Source organism: Oncorhynchus keta, unplaced genomic scaffold (assembly GCF_023373465.1).
Source record: "Oncorhynchus keta strain PuntledgeMale-10-30-2019 unplaced genomic scaffold, Oket_V2 Un_contig_14950_pilon_pilon, whole genome shotgun sequence".
Classification (NCBI taxonomy): domain Eukaryota; kingdom Metazoa; phylum Chordata; class Actinopteri; order Salmoniformes; family Salmonidae; genus Oncorhynchus; species Oncorhynchus keta.
In genome coordinates, this window is record NW_026279044.1 from 612,620 (window position 1) to 638,207 (window position 25,588).

The 25,588-nt window shown below is 42.6% G+C and overlaps 1 protein-coding gene across 2 annotated transcripts in view; it reads right to left on the reverse strand.

The window, feature by feature from the left end:
- The window catches only part of LOC118361453 (metabotropic glutamate receptor 7-like), a 122,444-nt gene that overhangs the window by 22,544 nt on the left and 74,312 nt on the right, over positions 1-25,588 (reverse strand). For both annotated transcript variants that reach the window (XM_052502037.1, XM_035741401.2), the window contains exons 2-6: positions 22,996-23,212; positions 17,520-17,655; positions 15,892-16,046; positions 14,364-14,501; positions 12,269-12,469 (exon numbers count right to left, since the gene is read on the reverse strand). In XM_052502037.1, the coding sequence (XP_052357997.1) occupies positions 12,269-12,469; positions 14,364-14,501; positions 15,892-16,046; positions 17,520-17,655; positions 22,996-23,212 (847 nt within the window). The remainder of the gene's footprint in view (positions 1-12,268; positions 12,470-14,363; positions 14,502-15,891; positions 16,047-17,519; positions 17,656-22,995; positions 23,213-25,588) is intronic.

Sequence of the window (25,588 nt, forward strand, 5' to 3'; positions counted from 1 at the left end):
AATTCACCGAAACAACTTCCACTCCGAATGTGTGCAGAATATTTCGCCGATAGGCAATGGTTTGTGTCAAGGAAATGTATTGTCAGTTGTCATAAGCTAACATCAGCTGTCATAAATGTTTAGGACATCAATTGTGTCAGTATTATGTCATAATTATGTAGACCTTAATAAGACAAAAGGGTCATGTAAAGTGTTACGCTACCTATAGTTACACTAAACATACAGTACCCGTCAAAAGTTTGGAAACACCTACTCATTGGCATTCTCTCAACCAGTTTCATGAAGTAGTAACCTGGAATGCATTTCAATTAACATGTGTGCCTTGTTAAAAGTTAATTTGTGGAATTTCTTTCCTGCTCAAAGCATTTGAGCCAATCAGTTGTGTTGTGACAAGGTATTGGTGGTATACAGAAGATAGTCCTATTTGGTAAAAGACCAAGTCCATATTATGGCAAGAACAGCTCAAATAAGCAAAGATAAACGGCAGTCTGTCTCTGCTTTAACTTCTTGGATATAGGGGGCGCTATTTAAATTTTTGGATGAAAAACGTTCCCGTTTTAAACAAGATATTTTGTCACGAAAAGATGCTCGACTATGCATATAATTGACAGCTTTGGAAAGAAAACTCTGACGTTTCCAAAACTGCAAAGATATTGTCTGTGAGTGCCACAGAACTGATGTTACAGATAAAAATCCAATCAGGTAGTGATGCAGTTTTTGAACTCGCCTCATGCCAATGACTCCTTATATGGCTGTGAAGGAGCTAGGAGTCAGCTTACGTTTTCCACGTTTTCCCCAAGGTGTCTGCAGCATTGTGACGTATTTGTAGGCATATCATTGGAAGATTGACCATAAGAGACTACATCTACCAGGTGGTCGCTTGGTGTCCTCCGTCGCAATTATTGCGTAATCTACAGCTGCAGTATTTTTCCGCTTGCTTCTGATGAGAAGCCAACTGCCACCACTGATAGATTATCGAATAGATATGTGAAAAACACCTTGAGGATTGATTCTAAACAACGTTTGCCATGTTTCTGTCGATATTATGGAGCTAATTTGGAAAAAAGTTTGGCGTTGTAAGTGACTGCATTTTCCGGTCTTTTTCTTAGCCAAACGTGATGAACAAAACGGAGCTATTTCGTCTACACAAATAATCTTTTTGGAAAAAATTAACATTAACATTGCTATCTAACTAAGAGTCTCGTCATTGAAAACATCCGAAGTTCTTCAAAGGTAAATTATTTTATTTGAATGCTTTTCTTGTTTTTGTGAAAATGTTGCCTGCTTTGAAAGTTTCTTTTAGTGCAGCCTAAATAAATGCTTCACAGAGTTCAAGTAACAGACACATCTCAACGTCAACTGTTCAGAGGAGACTGCGTGAATCAGGCCTTCATGGTCGAATTGCTGCAAAGAAACCACTACTCAAGGACACCAATGAGAAGAAGAGACTTGCTTGGGCCAAGAAACATGAGCAATGGACATTAGACATTTGAAATCTGTCCTTTGGTCTGATAAGTCCAAATTTGAGATTTTTGGTTCCAACCGTCATCTCTTTGTGAGACACAGAATAGCTGAACGGAGGATCTCTGCATGTGTGGTTCCCACCGTGAAGCATGGAGGAGGAGGTGTGATGGTGTTGGGGTGCTTTACTGGTTACACGGTCTGTGATTTATTTAGAATTCAAGGCACACTTAAACAGCATGGCTACCACAGCATTCTGCAGCGATACACCATCCCATCCGGTTTGCGTTTAGTGGGTCTATCATTTGTTTTTCAACATGACAATGATCCAACACCTCCAGGCTGTGTAAGGGCTTTTTGACCAAGAAGGAGAGTGATGGAGTGTTTCATCAGATAACCTGGCCTCAACATTCCCCTGACTTTAACCCAATTGAGATGGTTTGGGATGAGTTGGACCGCATAGTGAAGGAAAAGCAGTGCTCAGCATATGTGGGAACTCCTTCAAGACTGTTTGAAAAGCATTCCTTATGAAGCTGGTTGAGAGATTCCAAGAGTGTGCAAAAATTTAATAAAGCCAAAGGGTGGCTACTTTGAAGAATCTAAAATATAAATATATTTTCATATGCTTAACATTTTTTGGATTACTACATGATTCCATGTGTGTTATTTCGTAGTTTTGATGTCTTTACTATTATTCTACAATATAGAAATAGTAAAAATAACAAAAAATCCTTGAATGTAGGTGTGTTCAAACTTTTGACTAGTACTGTACAGTATACAGTAGTTGCAGTACGACAGAATCCGCTTGAAATTGAAACAACAAAAAACACACACAGGGGTAGTCGTCAACAATCTGTCACTTCTGCTTCCAACAGACAGGGAATAGAGTTGACATACTGTATCTATTTGTTGACAAGATGTTGACATAGTACACTGGAAGCAGTTGGTATGACAGGACTACAAGACTGTCTTGTTCCACGCACATTTCAGTACAAAGAATCCCCCCCACCCCACACACACACGGTCAGTAAGCAAATTATTAAGCAGTGTGGCTCTCCTTGCAGATAGGAAGCCATTACAAATTCCATTCTACTTATGTTTCCTGTTATTTCCAAGGGAACAAAATGATCTGTGCAGACAGCTTTGTGAGAGATGAAAGATTCATACATTCGTATGGGGCTCTGAACTAAGACATGACAAAAGTGCATTGCTGCTGTACTGTGTCGAGCAGTGTGGGTGGACTGGGGGCTCTCTTTCCTTCACTCTCTTGAGCTCTGTCTCCAGCACAGCAGGGAGAACAACAAAGACAACTCACACAGGCACGCACACATGGCAACACAAACATGTACATTCACATACTCTAACATATACACATGTGAACATGCCCGCGTGCACACGTACGTGCACACACAGCCCAGCCAGGATACAGTAAAGAGCACAGAGATTTCCAGTGGTGTAAAGCCCCATCTATGAGAATGGGGGTGTGCTCGGTCCTCCTTTTCCTGTAGTCCACTATAATCTCCTTTGTCTTGATCACGTTGAGGGAGAGGTTGTTGTCCTGGCACCACATGGCCAGGTCTCTGACCTCCCCCCTGTAGGCGGTCGAATCGTTGTCGGTGATCAGGCCACTGTTGTGTCGTCGGCAAATTTAATGGTGTTGGCGTCGTGCCTGGCTGTGAAGTCATGAGTGAATAGGGAGTAGAAGAGGGGACCAAGCACGCACCCCTGAGGGGCCCCTGTGTTGAGGGTCAGCGTGGTGGATGTGTTGTTACCTACCCTTACCACCTGGGGGCGGCCCATCAGGAAGTCCAGGATCCAGTCGCAGAGGGAGGTGTTTAGTCCCAGGTTCCTAAGCTTAGTGATGAGCTTTGAGGGCACAATGGTGTTGAACGCTGAGCTGTTTTCAATGAATATCATTCTCACATAGGTGTTCCTTTTGTCCAGGTGGGAAAGGGCAGTGTAGAGCACAATAGAGATTGCATCAACTTTGGATCTGTTAGGGTGGAATGCAAATTGGGGTGGGTCTTGGATTTCTGGGATAATGGTGTTGATATAATCCATGACCAGCCTTTCAAAGCACTTCATGGCTACAGACGAGATTGCTACGGTTCTGTAGTCATTTAGGCAGGTTACCTTAGTGTTCTTGGGCACAGGGACTATTGTGGTCTGCTTGAAACATATTGGTATTACAAACTCGGATATATATTTGTTTTTATGTGTTACTACATGATTCTTTATGTGTTATTTCATAGTTATGATGTCTTCACTAATATTCTATCAATTACAAAATAGTAAAAATAAAGAAAAGCCCTTGCATGAGTAGGTGTTCTAAAACATTTGACCGGTAGTGTATTTTTAATTAACATTTTTACAGTGTAACATTTAACCCTGCCTTTAGGGTCAATTGTAAAATTTTATTTACGCCACTTTCAGTTGAATTTTAAATGACTGGTGTACTAGAAACATATAGTTACATTGTGTAATGTTAGCTGAGATATATGCATGTTGTTTGTATAAAACAACTAAACCGTGAACACACCAGGTCTGATGCGTTTTGTCCCTCCACTTTTCCCTAAAAATTGCATAACATAACTGCTGCGGTAATTCTCAGTGGCAATATGTTGTTCAAAGTGAATGGAGAGCACGCAGTAATGAGAGAAAGATCATATACTAAAGGAAAAATTATAAGCTACTGAAAATATTAGGATAGGCTGCTCATCCAATAGGACGAATCATTAAAGGAGCTTGGCTACATTTCATTTAGTTGCACCCCATTTAATAAGAGAGGACATGCAAAACTAGCACCTGTCACGATTTCTCGCACATATGCTGACTATCATGACACTTGCTGCCTCCAGTTTTCTTTCCATCTGATTAAAGAGATGAAGTCCAGACAGGCTAGACCTATTTTAGGAAACTCTCTGAATGGAGATAATTAGCGAACTCATACAAGCACACCCACCCTCCTCAAAGCCGCCTGCAGCACATCTCCCTTAGGCACATAAGGGAGCGAACGGAATTTACACAATTGTTACCTGGAGGAAAATGGGAGAGGGTCATGCTTTTTCAATTTCAGTTAGGATGAGGGTGTAGTGTATATTTGTTTGTATTACAGGGCTGTCACGACTTCCGCCAAAGTCGGCTCCTCTCCTTGTTCGGGCGGTGTTCGGCGGTCGACGTCACCGGCTTTCTAGCCATTGCCGCTCCATTTTTCATTGATCCATTTGTTTTGTCTTGTTCCCTGCACACCTGGTTTACATTCCCTAATCACACTGTATGTATTTATTTGTCTGTCCCCCCTCATGACTTTGTGTGATATTGTTTGTGTTACGTGTTATTTGTGACGCGCCAGACTGTTGTTCTTATATTCCGTGTTGTTCACGAGGTATGTTTATTTGGTAAACATAATGTTTGTGACTGTTTGTGCGTTTTTGCACTTTTGCTAACTGGCTGGAGGTTTTGACACAGTGGCGTCCGTCTGTTGCTTTCTCCTGCCTGTTCAAAACTCTCTGCTCTCCTGCACCTGACTCCGCTACGAGTACGTACACCCGTGACAAGGGGAGGGTCATGTAATTTGCAATCGATTAAATGTCATATTTTTTGGGGTTTGATAATTAGTTGGCTTATTATATCTCAATGTTTGCCTGATGATGCCCCTCATCACTGATCTGATTCTCTGCTATCAAGTCTGGTCTCAATAAAATGATCCAAAGCCTATACTATAGTCTATAGGCCTAGGCTATAAGAGGAGCAAATATCGGAGAAGCACATGGCAAAGTTATATTTCTAAGAAAATGTAATTCCTTATATATAAAAAACTATCCACATATCTACAATGCAAAATCCATGTGTAAGCGTGTGTATCGTGTGTATATGTTATGATGATGTGTGTGTGTGTGTGTATGCATGTGTCTGTGCCTATGTTTGTGTTTCTTCAAAGTCCCCGCTGTTCCATAAGGTGTATTTTTACCTGCTTTTTAAATCTGATTCTACTGCTGGCATCAGTTACCTGATGTGAAGTAGAGTTCCATGTAGTCATGGCTCTATTTAGTACTGTGTGCCTCCCGCAGTCTGTTCTGGACTTGGGGACTGTGAAGAGACCTCTGGTGGCATGTCTTGTGGGGTATGCATGGGTGTCCGAGCTGTGTGCTATTATTTTCAACAGACAGCTCGGTACCTTCAGCTTGTCAACACCACTTACAAGTAATGAGGAAGTCAATCTCTCTTCCGCTATGAGCCATGAGAGACTGACACGCATGTCATTAATGTTAGCTCTCCGTGTACTTTTAAGGGCCAGCCGTGCTGCCCTGTTCTGAGCCAACTGTAATTTTCCCAAGTACCTCTTTGTGGCACCTGACCACACGACTGAACAGTAGTCCAGATGCGACAAAACTAGAGCCTGTAGGACCTGCCTTGTTGATAGCGTTGTAAAGAAGTCAGAAAAACACTTTATTATGGACAGACTTCCCCCAGCTACTGTTGTATCAATATGTTTTGACCATGACAGTTTACAATACAGGTTTATTCCAAGCAGTTCAGTTACCTCAACTTGCTCAATTTCCACATTATTCATTACGAGATGTAGTTGAGGTTTAGTGTTTAGTGAATGATTTGTCCCAAATACAATGCTTTTAGTTTTGGAAATATTTTGGACAAACTTAGACCTTGCTACCCTTTCTGAAACTACCTGCAGCTCTTTGTTAAGTGTTGCAGTCATTTCAGTCACTTTAGTGGCTGATGTGTATAGTTTTGAGTCATACGCATACATTACTCAAAGCCAGTGGCCTTACTCAAAGCCCAGAGGCATGCCGTTAGTAAAGATTGAAAAAAGCAAGGGGCCTTAACAGCTACCCTGGGGAATTTTTGATTCTACATGGATTATGTTTGAGAGGATTCCAATAAAGAACACCTTCTGTTCTGTTCGACAAGTAACTCTTTATCCACATTATAGCAGGGGGTGTAAAGCCATAACACATACATTTTTCCAGCAGCAGATTATGATCAATAATGTCAAAAGCTGCACTGAAGTCTAACAATACTCAGTCATTTTATCATGCATTTTTCTCAGCCAATCATCAGTCATTTGTGTAAGTGCTGTGCTTGTTGAGTGTCCTTCCATATAAGCGTGCTGAAAGTCTGTTGTCAATTTGTTTCCTGTGAAATAGCATTGTATCTGGTCAAACACAATTTTTCCAGAAGTTTACAGGCTGATTGGTCTGCTGTTTGAGCCAGTAAAGAGGGCTTTGCTATTCATGGGTGGAATGACTTTAGCTTCCCTCCAAGCCTGAGGGCACACACTTTCTGGTAGGCTTAAATTGAAGATGTGGCAAATAGGAGTGGCAATATGGTCTGCAATTATCCTCAGTAATTTTCCATCCAGATTGTCAGACCCCGGTGGCTTGTCATTGTTGATATGCAGCAGGTGTACTAAAAAACAAAGGACTTTTTCACTGGTGATCAGATACTCCAAATGTAACTGGTTCTGTTGCGCTCAATATATACACATGATAGTCTAAGTTTGGAACAGTGATGAAGTCTGTTATTTTTTAACAAATCAAAACATCTCTGGTGCTGCAGCATGTGCTCATTCCTTGTCATGCTCTGTTGTGGTATTGTGCTATTATGATGTGAAACTATTTAGAATTGCAGGAAATGGATTTATAAAAGGCTTTTTTTTCTCAGACTGCAAATAAGATGATAAATTCATGCAGTTCTTTATTAATGGAAATATTTTCTGTGGTGGTCGTCAAGTCCACAGCCTTGTAACGGCGTTCGTCTGTTGAAAGAGAGTCGGACCAAAATGCAGCGTGGTGGTTACTCATGTTCTTTAATGAAAATTAACGATACATGAAATAACTTAATATACAAAACAACAAACGAAATGTGAAAACCTATACAGCCTATCTTGTGACAACAAACACAGAGACAGGAACAATCACCCACAAAACACTCACAGAATATGGCTGCCTAAATATGGTTCCCAATCAGAGACAACGATAATCACCTGACTCTGATTGAGAACCGTCTCAGGCAGCCATAGACGACGTAGACACCCATCAAACCCCTAAGACAAAAACACACCACAATAACCCATGTCACACCCTGGCCTGACCAAACAAATAAAGAAAACACAAAATACTAAAACTAAGGCGTGACAGAACCCCCCCCCCTAAGGTGCGGACTCCCGGACGCACATCAAAACCATAGGGAGGGTCCGGGTGGGCGTCTGTCCATGGTGGCGGCTCCGGCTCGGGACGTGAACCCCACTTCATAAATGTCTTAGTTCCTCCTCCTCCTCGTGTCCTGGGATAATCCACCCTCGCCGCCGACCATGGCCTAATAGTCCTCACCCAGAACCCCACTGGACTGAGAGGCAGCTCGTGACTGAGGGGCAGCTCGTGACTGAGGAGCAGCTCGGAACTGAGGGGCAGCTCGGGACTGAGGCAGCTCGGGACTGAGGGGAAGCTCGGGACTGAGGGGCAGCTCGGGACTGAAGGGCAGCTCAGGACTGAGGGGCAGCTCAGGACTGAGGGGCAGCTCAGGACTGAGGGGCAGCTAAGCACTGAGGGGAAGCCCAGCACTGAGGGGAAGCCCAGCACTGAAGGGAAGCCCAGCACTGAGAGGAAGCTCAGCACTGAGAGGAAGCTCAGCACTGAGAGGAAGCTTAGGCAGGTAGTTGGCTCCGGCAGATCCTGGCTGGCTGGCGGATCTGGAAGAGTCTGGTTGACTGGCAGATCTGGAAGAGGCTGGTGACCAAACAAATAAAGTAAACACAAAATCTAAAACCGTGACAGGACTGGCAGATCTGGAAGAGTCTGGTTGACTGGCAGATCTGGAAGAGTCTGGTTGACTGGCAGATCTGGAAGAGTCTGTTTGACTGGCAGATCTGGAAGAGTCTGTTTGACTGGCAGATCTGGAAGAGTCTGGTTGACTGGCAGATCTGGAAGAGTCTGGTTGACTGGCAGATCTGGAAGAGTCTGGCTGACTGGCGGATCGAGCTGCTCTATGCAGACAGGCATCTCTGGCTGCTCCATGCAGACTGGCAGCTCTGGCTGCTCTATGCAGACTGGCAGCTCCATGCAGACTGGCAGCTCTGGCTGCTCTATGCAGACTGGCATCTCCGGCTGCTCTATGCAGACTGGCAGCTCTATGCAGACTGGCAGCTCTGGCTGCTCCATGCAACCTGACAGCTCAGGCTGCTCCATGCAGACTGGCAGCTCTGGCTGCTCCATGCAGTCTGACAGCTCAGGCTGCTCCATGCAGACTGGCAGCTCAGGCTGCTCCATGCAGACTGGCAGCTCTGGCTGCTCTATGCAGACTGGCAGCTCCATGCAGACTGGCAGCTCTGGCTGCTCTATGCAGACTGGCATCTCCGGCTGCTCTATGCAGACTGGCAGCTCTATGCAGACTGGCAGCTCTGGCTGCTCCATGCAACCTGACAGCTCAGGCTGCTCCATGCAGACTGGCAGCTCTGGCTGCTCCATGCAGTCTGACAGCTCAGGCTGCTCCATGCAGACTGGCAGCTCAGGCTGCGCTGAACAGGCAGGAGACTCCGGCAGCGCTGGAGAGAAGGAAGGCTCTGGCTGCGCTAAACAGGCGGGAGACTCCGGCAGCGCTGGAGAGGCGAGGAGCACTGTAGGCCTGATGCGTGGTGCTGGCACTGGTGGAACTGGATAGAGAACACGCACAGGAAGCCTGGTGCGGGGAGCTGCCACCGGAGGACTGGTGTGTGGAGGTGGCTCTGGATAGACCGGACCGTGCAGGCGCACTGGAGCTCTTGAGCACCAAGCCTGCCCAACCTTACCTGGCTCGATGCCCACTCTAGCCCGGCCAATACGAAGAGCTGGTATGAAACGCACCGGGCTATGCAGCCGCACTGGAAACACTGTGCGCTCCATAGCATAACACGGTGCCTGCCCGGTCTCTCTAGCCCCCCGGTAAGCACAGGGAGTTTGCGCAGGTCTCCTACCTGGCATAGCCATACTCCCTGTGAGCCCCCCCCCCCAATACATTTTTGGGGCTGACTCTCAGGCTTCCATCCGCGTCGCCGTGCTGCCTCCTCATACCAGCGCCTCTCCGCTTTCGTCGCCTCCAGTTCTTCCTTGGGGCGGCGATATTCTCCAGGCTGAGCCCAAGGTCCTTCACCGTCCAGTTCGTCCTGGTTTAGCCCAGGGTCCTCTCCCGTCGAGGATTTCCTCCCAAGTCCAGAAATTCTTGTCGCGCTGCTCCTGCTGCCGCTGTTGCCTGTTACCACGCCACTTGGTCCGGGTGGGGTGGGTGATTCTGTAACGGCTCTCTTCTATCTCCTCCTCTGACGAAGAGGTAGAACAAGGATCGGACCAAAATGCAGCGTGATGATGATTCATGATACTTTAATGAAGGAAAACTATACATACAGAAACTACAAAAATAACGAAATGAAATAACGAAAACCGAAACAGCCCTATTTGGTGCAAACACAAAGACAGGAACAATCACCCACAAACACACAGTGAAACCCAGGCTACCTAAATATGGTTCCCGATCAGAGACAACGAGAATCACCTGACTCTGATTGAGAACTGCCTCAGGCAGCCATAGACTATGCTAGACAACCCTACTCAACCACAATCCCAATACCTACTAAACCCCAATACAAAAACACACCACAAAATAAACCCATGTCACACCCTGGCCTGACCAAAATAAATAAAGAAAACACAAAATACTAAGACCAAGGCGTGACAAGCCTCCTGGCTACTTCGCCATGTAATGCTTACAAAACAAAGAACCGTTTCTAAAACTGCATGGCTAAGGCATGTTCTCTGTTACCCAAAGTAATAATTAAAATGTCAAATGGATATAGGGAAGGATCAGGTAAAATATATATTTTACTGAAGGGAGGGCCATCCATTTTCATTTCAGAGAGGTCACATTTTCTCCAGGTATCCCTCATTATAAATAACGCACAGTCCCTAAGCAAATAACATTTCTCTTTTACAAAAACTTAATTCAAAACATTGCCTTAGCTTCAAATCCTTTCTGTAAGGATATCGAAAACTAGTCTACGTTATAGAATAATGCTAAAACGACACGCAGAGTTTGAAGGGGGAAATCGAGACAGCTGTGATATAGGTTATATGAAGATGAAATTTACAACCATTAGAAAATAGAAACACATGCACACAACCTGTCCGTAGCGGCCTAATGATCAGCCGTTGATACCTTTTTGTGAAGCAAATGGTGGTTATTTGGGAGCTTGATCTAAATCTGTGCAACCACTTATTGATAAGGGTAAACTCCGGCGGATATTTTTTTGTCTCTGTCTTTGTTACACCCTGACCATAGAGAACCTTTTATTTTCTATGTTGGTTAGGTCGGGGTGTGACTAGGGTCGGTTATCTAGGTCGTTGTATGTCTATGTTGGCCTGGTATGGTTCCCAATCAGAGGCCGCTGTTTATCGTTGTCTCTGATTGGGGATCATATGCAGGCAGCCATTTCCCCACCGTTTTTTTGTGGGATCTTGTTTTTGGTTAGTTGCCTGTGAGGTCGCCATTTGCTGCATGTCTAATTTGCTGTTTATTGTTTTGTGAGTTTCATCTGAATAAACATGTGGAACTCTACGCACGCTCTAACATGGTCCGTTAATTCCGTTAAATCTACAAATGATCGTGACAGTCTTTTAGGGTTGCCTATAGCACGTGGTCACCTAGATGCACTATAGCAGGCCTATAATATATAGCCTAATATATAGGCTATAGAAATGATGCATTAATATATTAATTCATTTCTAACTTACACATCTCTCTGCCTTCTTCACTGTTCCCTTCTGGCCCAATTCACTCATCTCCGCTGGCAACTTCACTGGCCTATTTCTTCCCCTCTCTCTAGCACTTAACGAGTAGCCTACACTCTTAAAAAAAGGTTCTACCTAAAAGGGTTCTTCGGCTGTCACCATAGGAGTACCCTTCTTAGAACCCTTTTGGCTCCAGGTAGAACTCTTTTGGGTTATATGTAGAACCCTTTCCACAGAGGTATCTAGAACCAAAAAGTGTTCTACCTGGAACAAAAAGGGTTCTTCTATGATGACAGCTGAAGAACCCTTTTGAAACCCTTTTTTCTGAGTGTGTATATATAGACAACGAACAGTAATATAGTTTGAGACTTATTTTGAGCAATTCTTTTTTACACTAATAGGCCTAGGCTTATTCGAGGAGAGAAGCATCGATCGATTCTCTTGCTTGCTGAATGCCTGTAAAAGAGGCTACAGCATTGGCAATGAACTGGCAGGGAAGTTAGAATGGCGAGAGCGACGTGTAGCTCTGGTGTGACGGGATCACATTGGTTAAATTGATACATTGCTGCACTGATGGATTGCAAACATAAAAAACAGAAACAGAGAAATCAATGAATCAATTCACACAACAAAGCCACAGACCTGTCAGTGCGCGGCCTGCCAATGGCAGTGTCCTAGGTAATAATTTATATTGGTCAACAACTTATTTATGCATGTGAAAAGATGTAAAAATCTAACCTATTTAGAATAAATCATTCACGCAGTATGATATTTTGCCAATAGTGTAAATGACATCAATAAATATAACGTGTTTGAGAGTCCAGTGCCTCTGACTCTGCACATCCATGCTTCTATCTTACCTCCCACCTTTCCTTATTTTTATCTGCACATAATGAATTACAATGTATCAGTCATTAAAAATATATATATATACAGTATGTGCTTATTTGAGAAACGTGCTATTTCACCTTGCCCATATTTATATGAGGATACACACATGAACAGGGTCCAGGGATAACACATGGACTGACCGTTGAAGCTGACGTTGCGTATATACTTGAGCAGGGTCTTCCCCTCGGCTGCCTCCATCCCAGGGCAAATGCCAGAGTGTTCTGGACACAGGTCTCTCTGTATATTGTGGAGGGCATAAGCCATGGCATACACAGCATCTATTACAAACTGAACCTTCCCCTCCTGCTCATACTTGGAGTCTATCCCGATCCTCTCCTGGCCTGAGGAGAGAGGAGAGAGGAGAGAGAGGAGAGGTCAAGAAAAGGACAGCCACGCACTGTGAATCAGTCACCCTGTTGTGTGCGTAGCACGGCATGGGTCACATTCCTGCAGAGTTCTGTTGCAGTACCGGAAAACCAAATGCTACCCAAGAAGGAGATGAGCAGGTGGAACTGGATACCATATGTACATATGCATATTTCATAGTGAAGTCAGCCCACTATAGGCCCTATACTGTACCTGTAGTTGAGATGTGTATCTTTTGTCCCATTTTAGGAGCGTTCAAGGCCATGACCAGAGGCATTCTACAGGAATCTCCTAGCATTGTCAGCAGCACCATGCTCTATTACAGTCTCTCTTCAGTGCTCCTCTGCCCTTTCACTATGGACTAGGTCTTTTCATTTCACTGGTGATACCGTGACTGAATGTGTAATGCATTTCTTCAGGTTGGTGGGGGATTTCTTATCTCTTGCTTTTTGTGGGTGGGGATCCTTTGCCTGATGTATATTGCACATTTTTTGTGTGCTAATGTGAACAGGTTATGTCATTAAGCGTGGCATATGGACGCTGAATATATTCATTTGAAAGACGCAAGCAGTAATTAACAAGGATGCATTAACTGGAAAGCAGCTCGTAAATCCACAGTACAAAATAACAGATGAACTGGGGTGTGCTATACAGCACTGTGGGGAAAAGCTGCCAGAGATCACTGTCTGATTTTCACATGTAAATACAGAATAAAGACTCCCAGTTCACGTTGCGAACTTGATCATGAGTAGAAGGAAAAAAGACTGGCGCACACCAGGCCGAATATGAATACAATGTGGGAGACTGGCAAAAGCTGAAAAAGTTCAAATGCAATAAATGTTGACATTTTCTCCAGTTTCTCTCTTTTCAACATACAGTACATTTCAGCCCACAGATAACCTTTGTTGTTTTCCAGAGCAGTGAGTAGAGCGTTGATAGAAACAACTTTGAATGCAAAAAAAAATACCTTCCCTTCAGTAACTCACATTCATAAATATAGATCGGCTTGGTTAGATGTGAAAAAGACAGAAATGGAAGCAGCTATACGCCGACTTCACAGTTAAAAGAGAATATCTTCCTCAGTATGGCTGAAGTACGTGGATGTAAATAAGAGGCATTTTAGTGTCTTTGTACAATGCTTATAAGCTTTGCTGATATTCTAAATTAAATTTGTATGTGGTTTATGGACAGTGCAATGATCTGTAGCATGTGGCACATAAAGAAATGATGAAAGGCTTCAGTACCCTTCAGTACTTCAAGCCATATCAAATATATAAATCCCTGTCACTAGCACTGACATAGTGTTATTGTATCTTTTGTAGCTTTGCTGGCATACCTGTAGGATGGATAGATATCACAGTGAGCAACACTTCCACACTACCAATGCTCCCAAGTCCCAACACACCTCATTACAAGTAATGCTTGCAGCTAGATTAAAACATTGTCGGTAACAAAGCTCTTTGGGTGCATCAATAGTGAGTACCTGTATCTGCAGAGCTTTATTTACTTGCATCATTTCTGTGTAGTTTCTCTGATCAGTACTTCTCCAAATGGCATGCATGTTTCTCTACCATCTACTTAGCATACATGAAACAGCTGAACACTGCTGACATGGTGCCTTTACCCAACTGGGCACAACTTTACTCTCTCAGTAGGACCAGCTATTTAAGCTATTTGCATTATCCAGTGGGCCTACACCTTCAAGTCTGCATTAAGATATGTACTACAATTCAAGTCTCTTCCTATACCTGTAGCCTTGTATAGGAGCATGACATGCATTAAAGTGCAAATGCATTACATTGGCAATGGCAATGCCCCCTCCCACAAACAAACACAAATACCCAAGCAAACAAATGTCTGGCTACCTACCTGTGCATTTCCTGCTGGTGTCCTCTCGTTTGGAGGAGCTCAGGAGCCTGCAGTCAAAATTTTCCTCCCAGAATTCGGCGAACCACACATTTCTGCGATTATTCTCCAGGGTGAGCGAGGTGAAGTACTCATCAAACCCTGGAGAATCGAAAAAGAAAAGAGAATTCTGAAAGAAATGAAGCAAGACTTGGGAAGTGTTACTGGAGCGCTGTGCTGTACTGGCTGTTAGGAGTTGTATTAGTCTCATAGCTACAGTACAACTAAACCACTTTTCATTCTATTTTGACCACTGCAGTTCCTGTGTACGACATGGATCTTTAATCTTGGAAATCACATGAATATGACAGGATGCATAATAAATAATAACAGGGTTAGTATATGAAGTCTATATGCACAGTATTTTGTTAGAAAGGCAGTACCTTGTAGGTGTCTGCATATATAGTTTCCTGGGAACGTGTATATCATCTACTGTTCATGTATCACTAGCCACTTTAAACTATGCCACTTTGTTTACATACCCTACATTACTCATCTCATATGTATATACTGTACTCGTTACTGTCTACTGCATCTTGCCTATGCCGTTCTGTACCATCACTCACTCATTCATATATCTTTATGTACATATTCTTTATCCCTTTATCCTTGTGTGTATACGGTAGTAGTTTTGGAATTGTTAGGTTAGATTACTCGTTGGTTATTACTGCATTGTCGGAACTAGAAGCACAAGCATTTCGCTACACTCGCATTAACATCTGCGAACCATGTGTATGTGACAAATAAAATTTGATTTGATTTAGGTACATAGATTTTATCCATGAACTTTTGTGTAATACGCTTTATGCTTTGGGCATTTGTATTTATTCAAGATAAATTGTACCGTGGGGGTTCTATATAGCAAACTCAGGGTTTCTGACCTCCCCTGCGTAATGTATTTTATGTTGCACTCTTTTTAAAAACGTATTCTACCGTGTGAAAATTAATTACTGTAATAAACAATGAAATCAAGAGATCAGCAGTAATATTAATTGATACCAAGCACAAAGACTGGCTCGATGTATCATTTCCAGCTGTGACATACCCATAGTTCTACAGTAATGTCTACACATACACTACAGTAGTGTCTTCTTTCTCACATAGTCGGTTTTATCAGCTAAATCAGAGAGATGACTAATCATGACTGAATGACTTGGCTGATTTTCTTTTGAAAGGGACATCAATGATGCATGCTGGTTTAATATACTCCTCTTGCCTTCTGGCTCTTCCCAGACCAAGTCTTGTCCTGTCTAGACCTGTCTAATTAAAAACATCTTATTGAAAACCCACACTTCACTTGCCACCTAGTCCCCAGATTGTAATGATAAATGGCTATTATTGTAGTGACACAGAGCAGAAATGCTGGTAAAACAGTGGAGTTTTGAGCTACGCACAAGACCACAGTACAACAATGTGTGCTCTACTGTCTCCTACTACTGTACATAAGCCTGTGGTCATTATAGTGTGAATGGTCCATATAGTGTGTGTGTACCTTTAATAGATGAGCGTTTGGGCAGTATAGTGACTGCTCCCACAGCCACGTCCTCTAACTGGTGTATTGGGCTGCTCTTCGACCCCCAACTGTCCGATCCAATCCACAGGAAATGGCCCACCTGATTGGCTCTCCTGGTGGCATTGAGAACTCCCCTGCAAGGGCAGCCATGTGTGAATTAGGAGAAAGCAGAAGGGACACATGCAATCCATTAGTGGGTCCACAGCAACCAATGAAGATATATATATATATATATATATATATATATACATTACAGAAGTTGGGTGTCATTTATATTTATTGTGTATCTCTGTGTTTTAAATCCATTTCTAGATATAAAATGTGAAAGCATTTTAAAAGAAAAGTTCAATACTTTCACACTTTCAATAGGTGTGTAAGCCAGCGCATGCTTTCTAGTTCCCATTGTTCACAGGAGAAACGGTAAAGCATGCTCGCACATAGAAAAGCATCGCTTGAGTCCAACAAAATGGAATACAACATTGCAAATAAAGTTCCGAATTATACACTCTCATGTGTACAACATCTAAAGACCTGCATCACTATATTGAGAGCTTTGCCGTTTCTAAAAGGACGTATTTAGGTCCTTTGTTCATGATGTGCTGATTTGCACATCATGTCAATAATATCATGTCACCATGTGGGCCTGTGGGTTAATTAACCTTGTCGGAGTGGGCGCCCTGATTCTAGTTGGTGAGCTAGGCAGGCTAGTGCCAGGGAAGGTCTCCCACTCAGAAGTACGAGATGGGGAGGGGGGCGGGGGTAGGTTGACCTCAGGTCTCCCCACTGGAAGCCCGAAGTAGGGGGAGCGAGGGAATCTATCAAATAGCACACTTCTAACTTTGTACAGTACTAATGCAATTAGTTGTGCAATTTAGTTTGTGTGTTTCTTGTTTGAAGTGCAATAGTGTAATAATCAGGTTCTCTTCTTCATAAATGTGATATTTTAATGGTGTATTTGTGTGATATAGGATTTGTGCAATTTAGTTTTATTTGTGTGTTTTTTGTTATCAATATTGTAAAAGTGTAATAGTTCGATTCACTCTTTTATTTATTTTTATATACTACAATTTGTTTCTATTTGTCTTTGTTATTTTTTTGTTACTTGAGTCTTATTTTTGTATATATTTTTATATATTTTTAAATGACTATTATGATTATTATGATTATGATTATTTATTTGTGTTGTTCCAAATGTCTGAATGAAAAATACAGTTAACTAACTAACTAACTAACTAACTAACTAACTAACTAACTAACTCGTGCAGAATGGTGCTTATTTGGGGGGAGGGGCAGAAGGGGGGGTCGCCCAGGGAGACATACAAGCTAGAACCGCCACTGCTCAAAGGTATTGTAAATGAAATAATATCTGCTGCTTTGTTGTGATATTCCATATTCTCAGTTCTCCTCCTCGGCACGTTTCTGTTTGTGTTATTGGAGGCATGTTTTGTGTTACAGACACCCAGTGTGTGCACACACACAAAGGATCTGTCTGCGCCTCCAACCTGTCTTCAAGTTTCTGCTGTGAGATTAAAGAACTCGACTTGACATGTCATAAAAGCCCCTCAACAACATAGATGCATTCGGATGTTGTGTACTGAACTACACACCGTATGTCTTCTTCACTGGCAAAGATGATGACTGCCCGGGAGTGGTGCATATCCAGCAGTTGTTGGATGGCTTTGTCATAATCCTCTAGCTTGGGGTTGTGGGGAATTTTTAAAGACTGTGCGATGCAGATCCCACCTTTAATTAAGAGAGAGAGAGAGAGAGAGAAAGGAGAGCTGATGAGACTTCTGGGATGTTTACCCACAGAGACCCACACAGAGGCTTATTATTATTATTACATACACACACATATGAGAACACGTACACACGGACATGCACACACTTGAAACCCTCAAGTCAAGATCGTGTTAATCCTTTCTAATGGAAATATTGCTATTGTTTATTCATTCTCGCAATAGGGTCTCTGTCTTTCCAAGATAGTTGAGTGAAAAAATGTACATGTACTATACATCCCATTTACATTTGAGTCATACATGAGGTGAGCTGAGTGGTTTACAGTACATCACTGGGGATGAACAACAGCATGAAAATGAACAACTGAAAGAAAAACCCTCACAAATGAATAGTGTGATCCATTACTTAATAGAGGGCTGTGGGTGAATAATTACAGGACAACAGAAGACCAAACCAATATGAAACTGTGTCAACAGGGTAGAAGGAACACATAAATACACTTTTCACACTTTGTGACCACAGATTAAAAAGTTGTCCCTTCCCCATTGACTTTTCATTTAACGTCATTACTAGACACACCACAATGGACAGTCAACCAATCAGATCTGGAGACAGGCTACACAAACAAGGAGGATATTGATATTGACAATGAATCATGTTCAGACAGGTCAGTGCTAATGAGTTTGTACAGGAGGAAAGGTACTGATTGCTTCCGTGCGTCACTAAATGGGTATTAGATATTTGGCAAGCCGACCGTGACAGTCACCTCAGAGATATGGCCAAAACTTAGTTGGCAATTGTCTTTGAGGGAATATTAACAAGGGCAATCATTTAGCGTAATCCATGGTTGTCTGAATCTTAAATGAAGGGCCTGTAATATGACCTAATTTACTCCTGTCAAGAGTTAAAGGTCATCTTTAAATGTCGTCCCATAGCCCTGTGTTGTGCTGAGGAAAACACTGGTGCTGGAGGAGAGACTGCAGCCACCATTTTGTGAGAAGAAAAACAAAAAATAAGTTTGACAGATTTTTTGTCATCCTCGGCACACATTCAACAGCTCATTATGTAAATATAAAAATCAAATCATATCTTATTAAACAAATACCTTCATAACATTTCGTACGCTGGAGCAGATGTGAGAGCATGGGCCAACCTTTTCCAGCGGTTACTGTACTCATATAGAGTAAATGGACATTATTGTGCACCTGAAGACACACCATAGTTAGAACTAGATGATGAGCGGCAGTCTGGCTTGGTCCCGAGTTAACACCCAGGCTTCTCTATCCAAACCAATTAAAATTTCTCTGACTCAAGCACTCCTAATATCAGCTAACCTTTCCAACATCGGGTTGGTTTCCCTGAGTAGACAGAGAAATGGGAGGAATCTCCTAATTGGTCATCTGCTCAGGCTCATTACTTTGATATAAACAGCTTTGAGTTTGCAGAAGAGAAACCACACCTCCATCTGTTTACTGGGCTACATCTAAAAAGAGCTCCATCTAAAGGACTCCTTCCCAGCTCTCCTTCTCTCCTCCATCCCCCTCTTACTATCCCCACAGCAGCAGCCATAGACAGAATTAGAAAATATTGCTGATTCCCAGACAATATATCTCTACAAAGACAGTTAAGATGGCTCCTGTAATCCCCATAAGTGGACAGAACAAAAATGCTGAGCTCCTTTTGTAGCTTGTTAAATGCTTGGGGATTGGGCTCTCCTGTTAAAATGAAAAGGGCAGTATGCTATTGTGGTGCATCTGTGGAGCTGTAGCAGCAGAGACAGAGGCAGCAGTAGCAGCAGCCGAAGGGTCTCATAGGGACACCACTACAGCTCCATTTCAGCACCGATATTCAACATGATTCTTCAGGGCTCTAGGGTTGCTTATGCCACTGCTACAAACAAGGTTTACTTTTTGGGAAACTGTCTATGTGCCTGTCTGTCTGTCGCTGGGTATTACATGTAATGAGGATTAATTCACCATAAAATGTAGATCTAGATTTTAGGGGCAATAAGAATATGCTTGTCACTGTCACAGCGTGTATGGGAAGCAGAGGCCACACTTGAAGCTGGAAGCGGACAGAGACATGGGTCATGGCAGACAGCCACTGATGAAGATAAGCAGCTTTTTGAGTGGTTTTCCTTTCTGAGCACCAGGCTTGAACATGCTGTGAGGACTAGACTGCCCCGAAGGCTGTAGACTGGCTGTGTGCTGTGCAACCAAGGCTAAATTATTGAATGACTTGCAGAATTCCTCGTCAGTCGGCCAAGATGGGAAAACCAGGCAGAGCCATCAGAGCCAGAAGTCTACTGCCAGAACTCTGTGCTGTGGGTCTGAGTGCCTTCACCTGCCACTGGCAGAGTGTCTTATCTCTGGACATGAAAGAGAGAGAGCTCTCCATTCACACAGCAGACACTGGAATAAAGAGCAGTGCAATGTCTCTTTTGGAGAAGGAAATTATAACTCATAGAGTGGAGTGTTTTACTCCTCACACTGCTTTATGTGGCGAATTCAAATCTTACATATGGGAGATTCTAAGTATTTGTTTTTTGTGAAATTAGAATCCTATGACATTTCAATGTGCACAATACTTAATTTCTATTATGATGGACCTACTGGTTGGTATCTACATTAAACATAATTCCCTCATTCCAACTTGATGCTCCACATTTCCCAGTTTGGTTAATATATCACAGATAAAATAATTATTTAATTCATCAGGCTTCTGCTAGGTCTGGGCTACGTGCCACAGGTTGTGTGCTGCATTAACAGCTTCAAGTATTCATCCCGATATCCCAAAATGGGGGGGATTAGACCGTGGCTTTTCAGGAAACTCCCCTGAAATCTGGGAGGTTCCTAAAGGACTCAACACCCTCCCTACCCATTTTGCTCTGACCCTACCGCCCCTCCTGCAGAACCAACCCACCCCCGAGGGGGGATCCATAAATCTCCAATTATATTTATCACCTCCAGAGCAGAGGCAGAACTACTACAGGCTCCCTCCACTACCACTTTCCCCCCAATGAAGCTCCTCCCAATGCAGCTCAAGTGGGAGCCCTGCAGGAATGGAATGCCATTCCTACTCTGTACATGTGAGCCCCTTCCTTCATTCCTTCCTTATACCATATTCCATTCCACTGTCATGTTCATCCTAGAAGAGAGATGGGATGGCTGCAGGAGCACACTGTTCCAGTTTAAAAGGCTCATCTTACGAGAACACATCAAGCTGTTGGTCAAATACTGAGGGCAAGCCAGTGAAGTCACGTCTCACTGCAATATATTCAGAGTGTAAATTGACAGGTTTTTTGCAGTTCAAATAAGTGACATGAAAACACGTCTGTGGCAGCATACTGCAATTCATTTAAGAGTGATGTCTGTGGGAGTATCTACTCCTCAAACACGCTTGCATGAGTCTGTTTATCAAAGAGGAATAACAAACTCCATTGCTCCAGACCCAAGCCGAGGAAAACTAGATGAATCTTTCCTTGCTACACTTCTAAAGAAAAGACAACTCATTCGCATAACTTAGCGTAGCAGCCGTAGAAAGACATCTGAGATGAGTCCCCGCATCCATTTTTCAGGGGAAACGGAAGTCAGAATGAAAAAACTGTACATCGGTTACGAGGAGAGTGCATTCGCATGAAACTAAGAGGGCGGAAGACTACCCAAACAAGGGGGAAAGAGGAGAGTGGAAAACAGAAGAGATCAATACGAGCTGACCATCAATCTAGTCTCTACTCAAGGTAATGGGCGGCCATATTGCATTAGTCCGGTGGATGCTTGAAGTGGTGAAGCGAGAATGCTACTAATGCATCTGACATTTCACTCTCACCAAAAGAATAAGGAGCCCACAAAACATCTCATGGCCCTACAGATCAACTCAAACAATATACTGTCGGTGTATTTAGGTCTGAATGTTGTTGTTGTTGTTTCTATGGCACCCCTGCTGCTTCAGTGCAGATACAGTGTGTTGCTTGCTGCAAGAGATGCTGCAACTAGCCCATTCTTTGATGTTATAAATATACAGAGTTATGTCATAACTTAATCAATTATTGTATTCAAATCACAATGCCTAGAGTGTGCAAGGGCTTCCATTGAGGTAAATGATTCCTATTTGATTTGTATGGGAATACAGAACATTCCCTGACTGCAGCTCAATTGTAATGTATGAGTCAACAATAACAGCAATATTGTATCATTTCTAACCCCCTTGTCTGTGATATTTTTAAATTCAAGATAATAACATCAATAACATAATTTTGCCGACTCTATGCTGAGACACCAAACACCAGTGAAGGAAATACAACGGAGAGAAAACAATCTGGTAGCTGCAGACCCACCGTGTGCATTGGAAGATGTAACAAGCTGAAATATAAACCCAGCCAAAATAACCCACCAAAGTCCATCCAGACTTTTCTTCCCAATTCCATCTCAGTGTTCTACAGAGGCTCCTCCTGCAGCTGTTCTCTCCAGTGCCACAGCAGCCTCTTAAAGTTTTAATGAGTGATCAGACTACACATGAACGTGCACAGATTAAATATTAATGTCCGCTGGACTTCTGATCATCGCCTATGGGATATCGTTAGCTCTCTCCCTTCCAGAGGTTGGCATACACTAGCATCACTCCTCGGTACCAAAGTTCGGAGATTGGTCGACAGGTCGACAGCTAGTAGGTGCAAATTACAGGAAATGGATTGGGATCTGTAGAGATCAAGATGAGAATCAGGAAGTAACCTTGGTTCCCTTGGTACAGCACTATTGCCAGGGGAGGAGTTGCATGAAGGGTGAACCGTGGATCATTGGGGTGTAATTTCTTAGACCTGATTATGAAATATGTTATCCTTTCTTAAAGCAACACCTGTCACTTGGATGGAAATGGAATTGAGAGAACCCACACAACGAATATTGCCAGCACCCACAGAACAAACTCTTATATTGTTAGAACATATTTTACCCCTGGACACTCACAGAACTGAATGTCACTCAGAGCTCAAGTCACTATGTTAATTGTTGTCAAGCTAATTAATACTTCTTAATTTATTACAAAGTATAATTGTCAGCATGGCATTTACAGCAAATTGTAGGTCCATAGTGATCCTAGATGGACAAAACAGCCTCCCCCTCACCCACCGCCCCCCTCTCCTCTCCAGCCTTTCAGTGTACTGCCCATCTCAAAACACTCACCTGTCGGTATGGGACCCTGGGTAAAAAAGGCTTAAAGAGGAACAACACTGCTCTAACTGTAATTGACGGCTACAGCACTTTGAGAAATAAATCCAAAACTAAATCGTGCCATAGTATCTTATCATTTACAGTAACATTTCAAACTACTACTTCCATAACTCACCAGCCTCCTTGGAAATATGTTGGAAGGTTTCCACACCCTTCTCTCCGTAGCTGCCCTCAGAGGCCACGGTGGACACGTAGGTCCAGCCCAGGGCTCTGATGATGTCCACCATGGCTTGGACCTGGAATGAGTCTGGAGGAACCACCCGAGAGAAGAAGTCATAGCGCCTGTCATCACTCAGCTCCGGGGCCGTGGAGGCGTAGCTGATCTGAGGGATCTGATTGGAGGACAGAGAGGAAGTGATGTTTACTCCTCTATTCTTTAAGAGGGTGCAGCAACAGTATACATTATTCAACCCTATTCATTATATTTCTGTCTGCAATGTTCTGAATATTTTACCTCACTAAATACGCCTGACTAAATACACGTATTATTGGTGGTTCCAAACAGAAAGACAGTGAAAACCACTTTGAGACCTAGTAAAAAGCACTGTATAAAAGCAAGTCATTATCATCATTATTACTATTAAGCTATTTATCATCATTTGAGATGTTCCCGGCTCTCTACAATTATCACAGACAGCTTGGCTCATCAAACCTCCGGTTGACTTTACAGGTGACGTGTAGCTAATTGAAATATCATGTGGAAAGAAAGGGCATAACCCAGACACGAGCCGTGTCCGAATACCCATACTTGCTTCCTAAATTACTCACGTTTAAGTATGCGAAAAAAATCTGTTTAATAGTATGCAACATTTAGAAAATCAAGTATACTTTATATGCCCGGATGTCATACTCTTTTCGGCTTTGACAACAGCTGATCAATTAAATATGGGGATGCACTACCGAAATCAACGAATAACAGAAAACTACACAATCGCACATGACGCATTCTCAGTATGTGAAAATGTAGTATGTGAATTTTCTAAAATCTAGTATGGTTTAAATGCCAGGATGTTATACTCATTTAGGCTCTTCTTCTATTAGAATTTGATGCACACATTTGCATAATGCATTGGAAGAGGTGGGCTTCGAGTGATAGGCCCTAGCTCTTTTCAAGTAGCCAAACCTCAATACTAGGCTACTAGCTTCTGCGGTTGTGTTCAAATGTAGACTAAATAGTTATTGTTCTCCTTAAAATGATCATGAGTATTGCATCGTAGGCTACTGTACATCTTTGAAAACAGAAGTATTTTTTTTTTTCAAAGTGGATTTCTGTTTTCTCATTGAAAAGTGTTTTTATTCTCTTGGCCTTTGTCAGAGATTTTAAACAAAATACTACACAATCTTTTATTTCTGAATGTGTCGGCACATGGGACTTTGGATGTGGATATGGATTGTTAAAGTTTTGTAGTACAGGATACCTATTTAATTATTTAATGTATGGATCAAACCGAAGCAGTCATTCTGGTCTCGTTACCAAAGATCAGTGCTTTAGTTTATTATGTACAGTAGCTATCCAGCGGTTCTGAATTTGCGATCCACTCGTCTGTCCATGTGTTTCTTTGCAATAGCCTTTTGATTTGAACATTTAAAAGTTTTGGTGAGTGCACTGACTATTTTATGTAAATTATACATGTTACAGCACTTTGGTTCCACTAATAAATATTTTGAAATGTAACCAAATTACCTGTTTCTGTCTTCAGTCTGTTGTAAATTGGCTACAGTATTGGTTGAATGTGATAGTCTGATTACAACTAGCCTATAGGCCTATAACTCCATTCCTTCTCAGAGTTTAGAGAAATTCATTGAATTGTAAATGAGCTATTATCAAGCTGGTTATTGTGGTATATGTCTGTTGATTTTGGAAAAACCGACCAGCACTAGGCCCCGCCACACTTACTCAGGCAGTCAGGAGCCGCTACTGCGTTGAGGCCGTGGCATACTGCATACTTTTTTACTAAACGGTACGTGCTAAATAGTATACGACGATGAGTACATAGTATGCACTTTAACCTCTTGAACCTCTGGGGGCAGTATTTCATTTTTGGATGAAAAACGTTCCCGTTTTAAACAAGATATTTTGTCACGAAAAGATGCTCGACTATGCATATAATTGACAGCTTTGGAAAGAAAACACTCTGACGTTTCCAAAACTGCAAAGATATTGTCTGTGAGTGCCACAGAACTAATGCTACAGGCAAAACCAAGATGAAATGTCATACAGGAAGTGAGCCAGATTTTTGAGGCGCTGTGTTCCAATGTCTCCTTATATGGCTGTGAATGCGCAAGGAGAGAGCCTCCACTTTCTGTCGTTTACCCAAGGTGTTTGCAGCATTGTGACGTATTTGTAGGCATATCATTGGAAAATTGACCATAAGAGACTACATTTACCAGGTGCCGCTCGGTGTCCTCCGTCGAAACTATTGCGTAATCTCCAGGTGCGTGCATGTTTCCATTTTGAACAGAGGAGAAACCAAACTGCCACGAGTGACTTATCATCAAATAGATATGTGAAAAACACCTTGAGGATTGATTCTAAACAACGTTTGCCATGTTTCTGTCGATATTATGGAGTTAATTTGGAAAAAAGTATTTTTTCTTAGCCAAACGTGATGAACAAAACGGAGCGATTTCTCCTACACAAATAATCTTTTTGGAAAAACTGAACATTTGCTATCTAACTGAGAGTCTCCTCATTGAAAACATCTGAA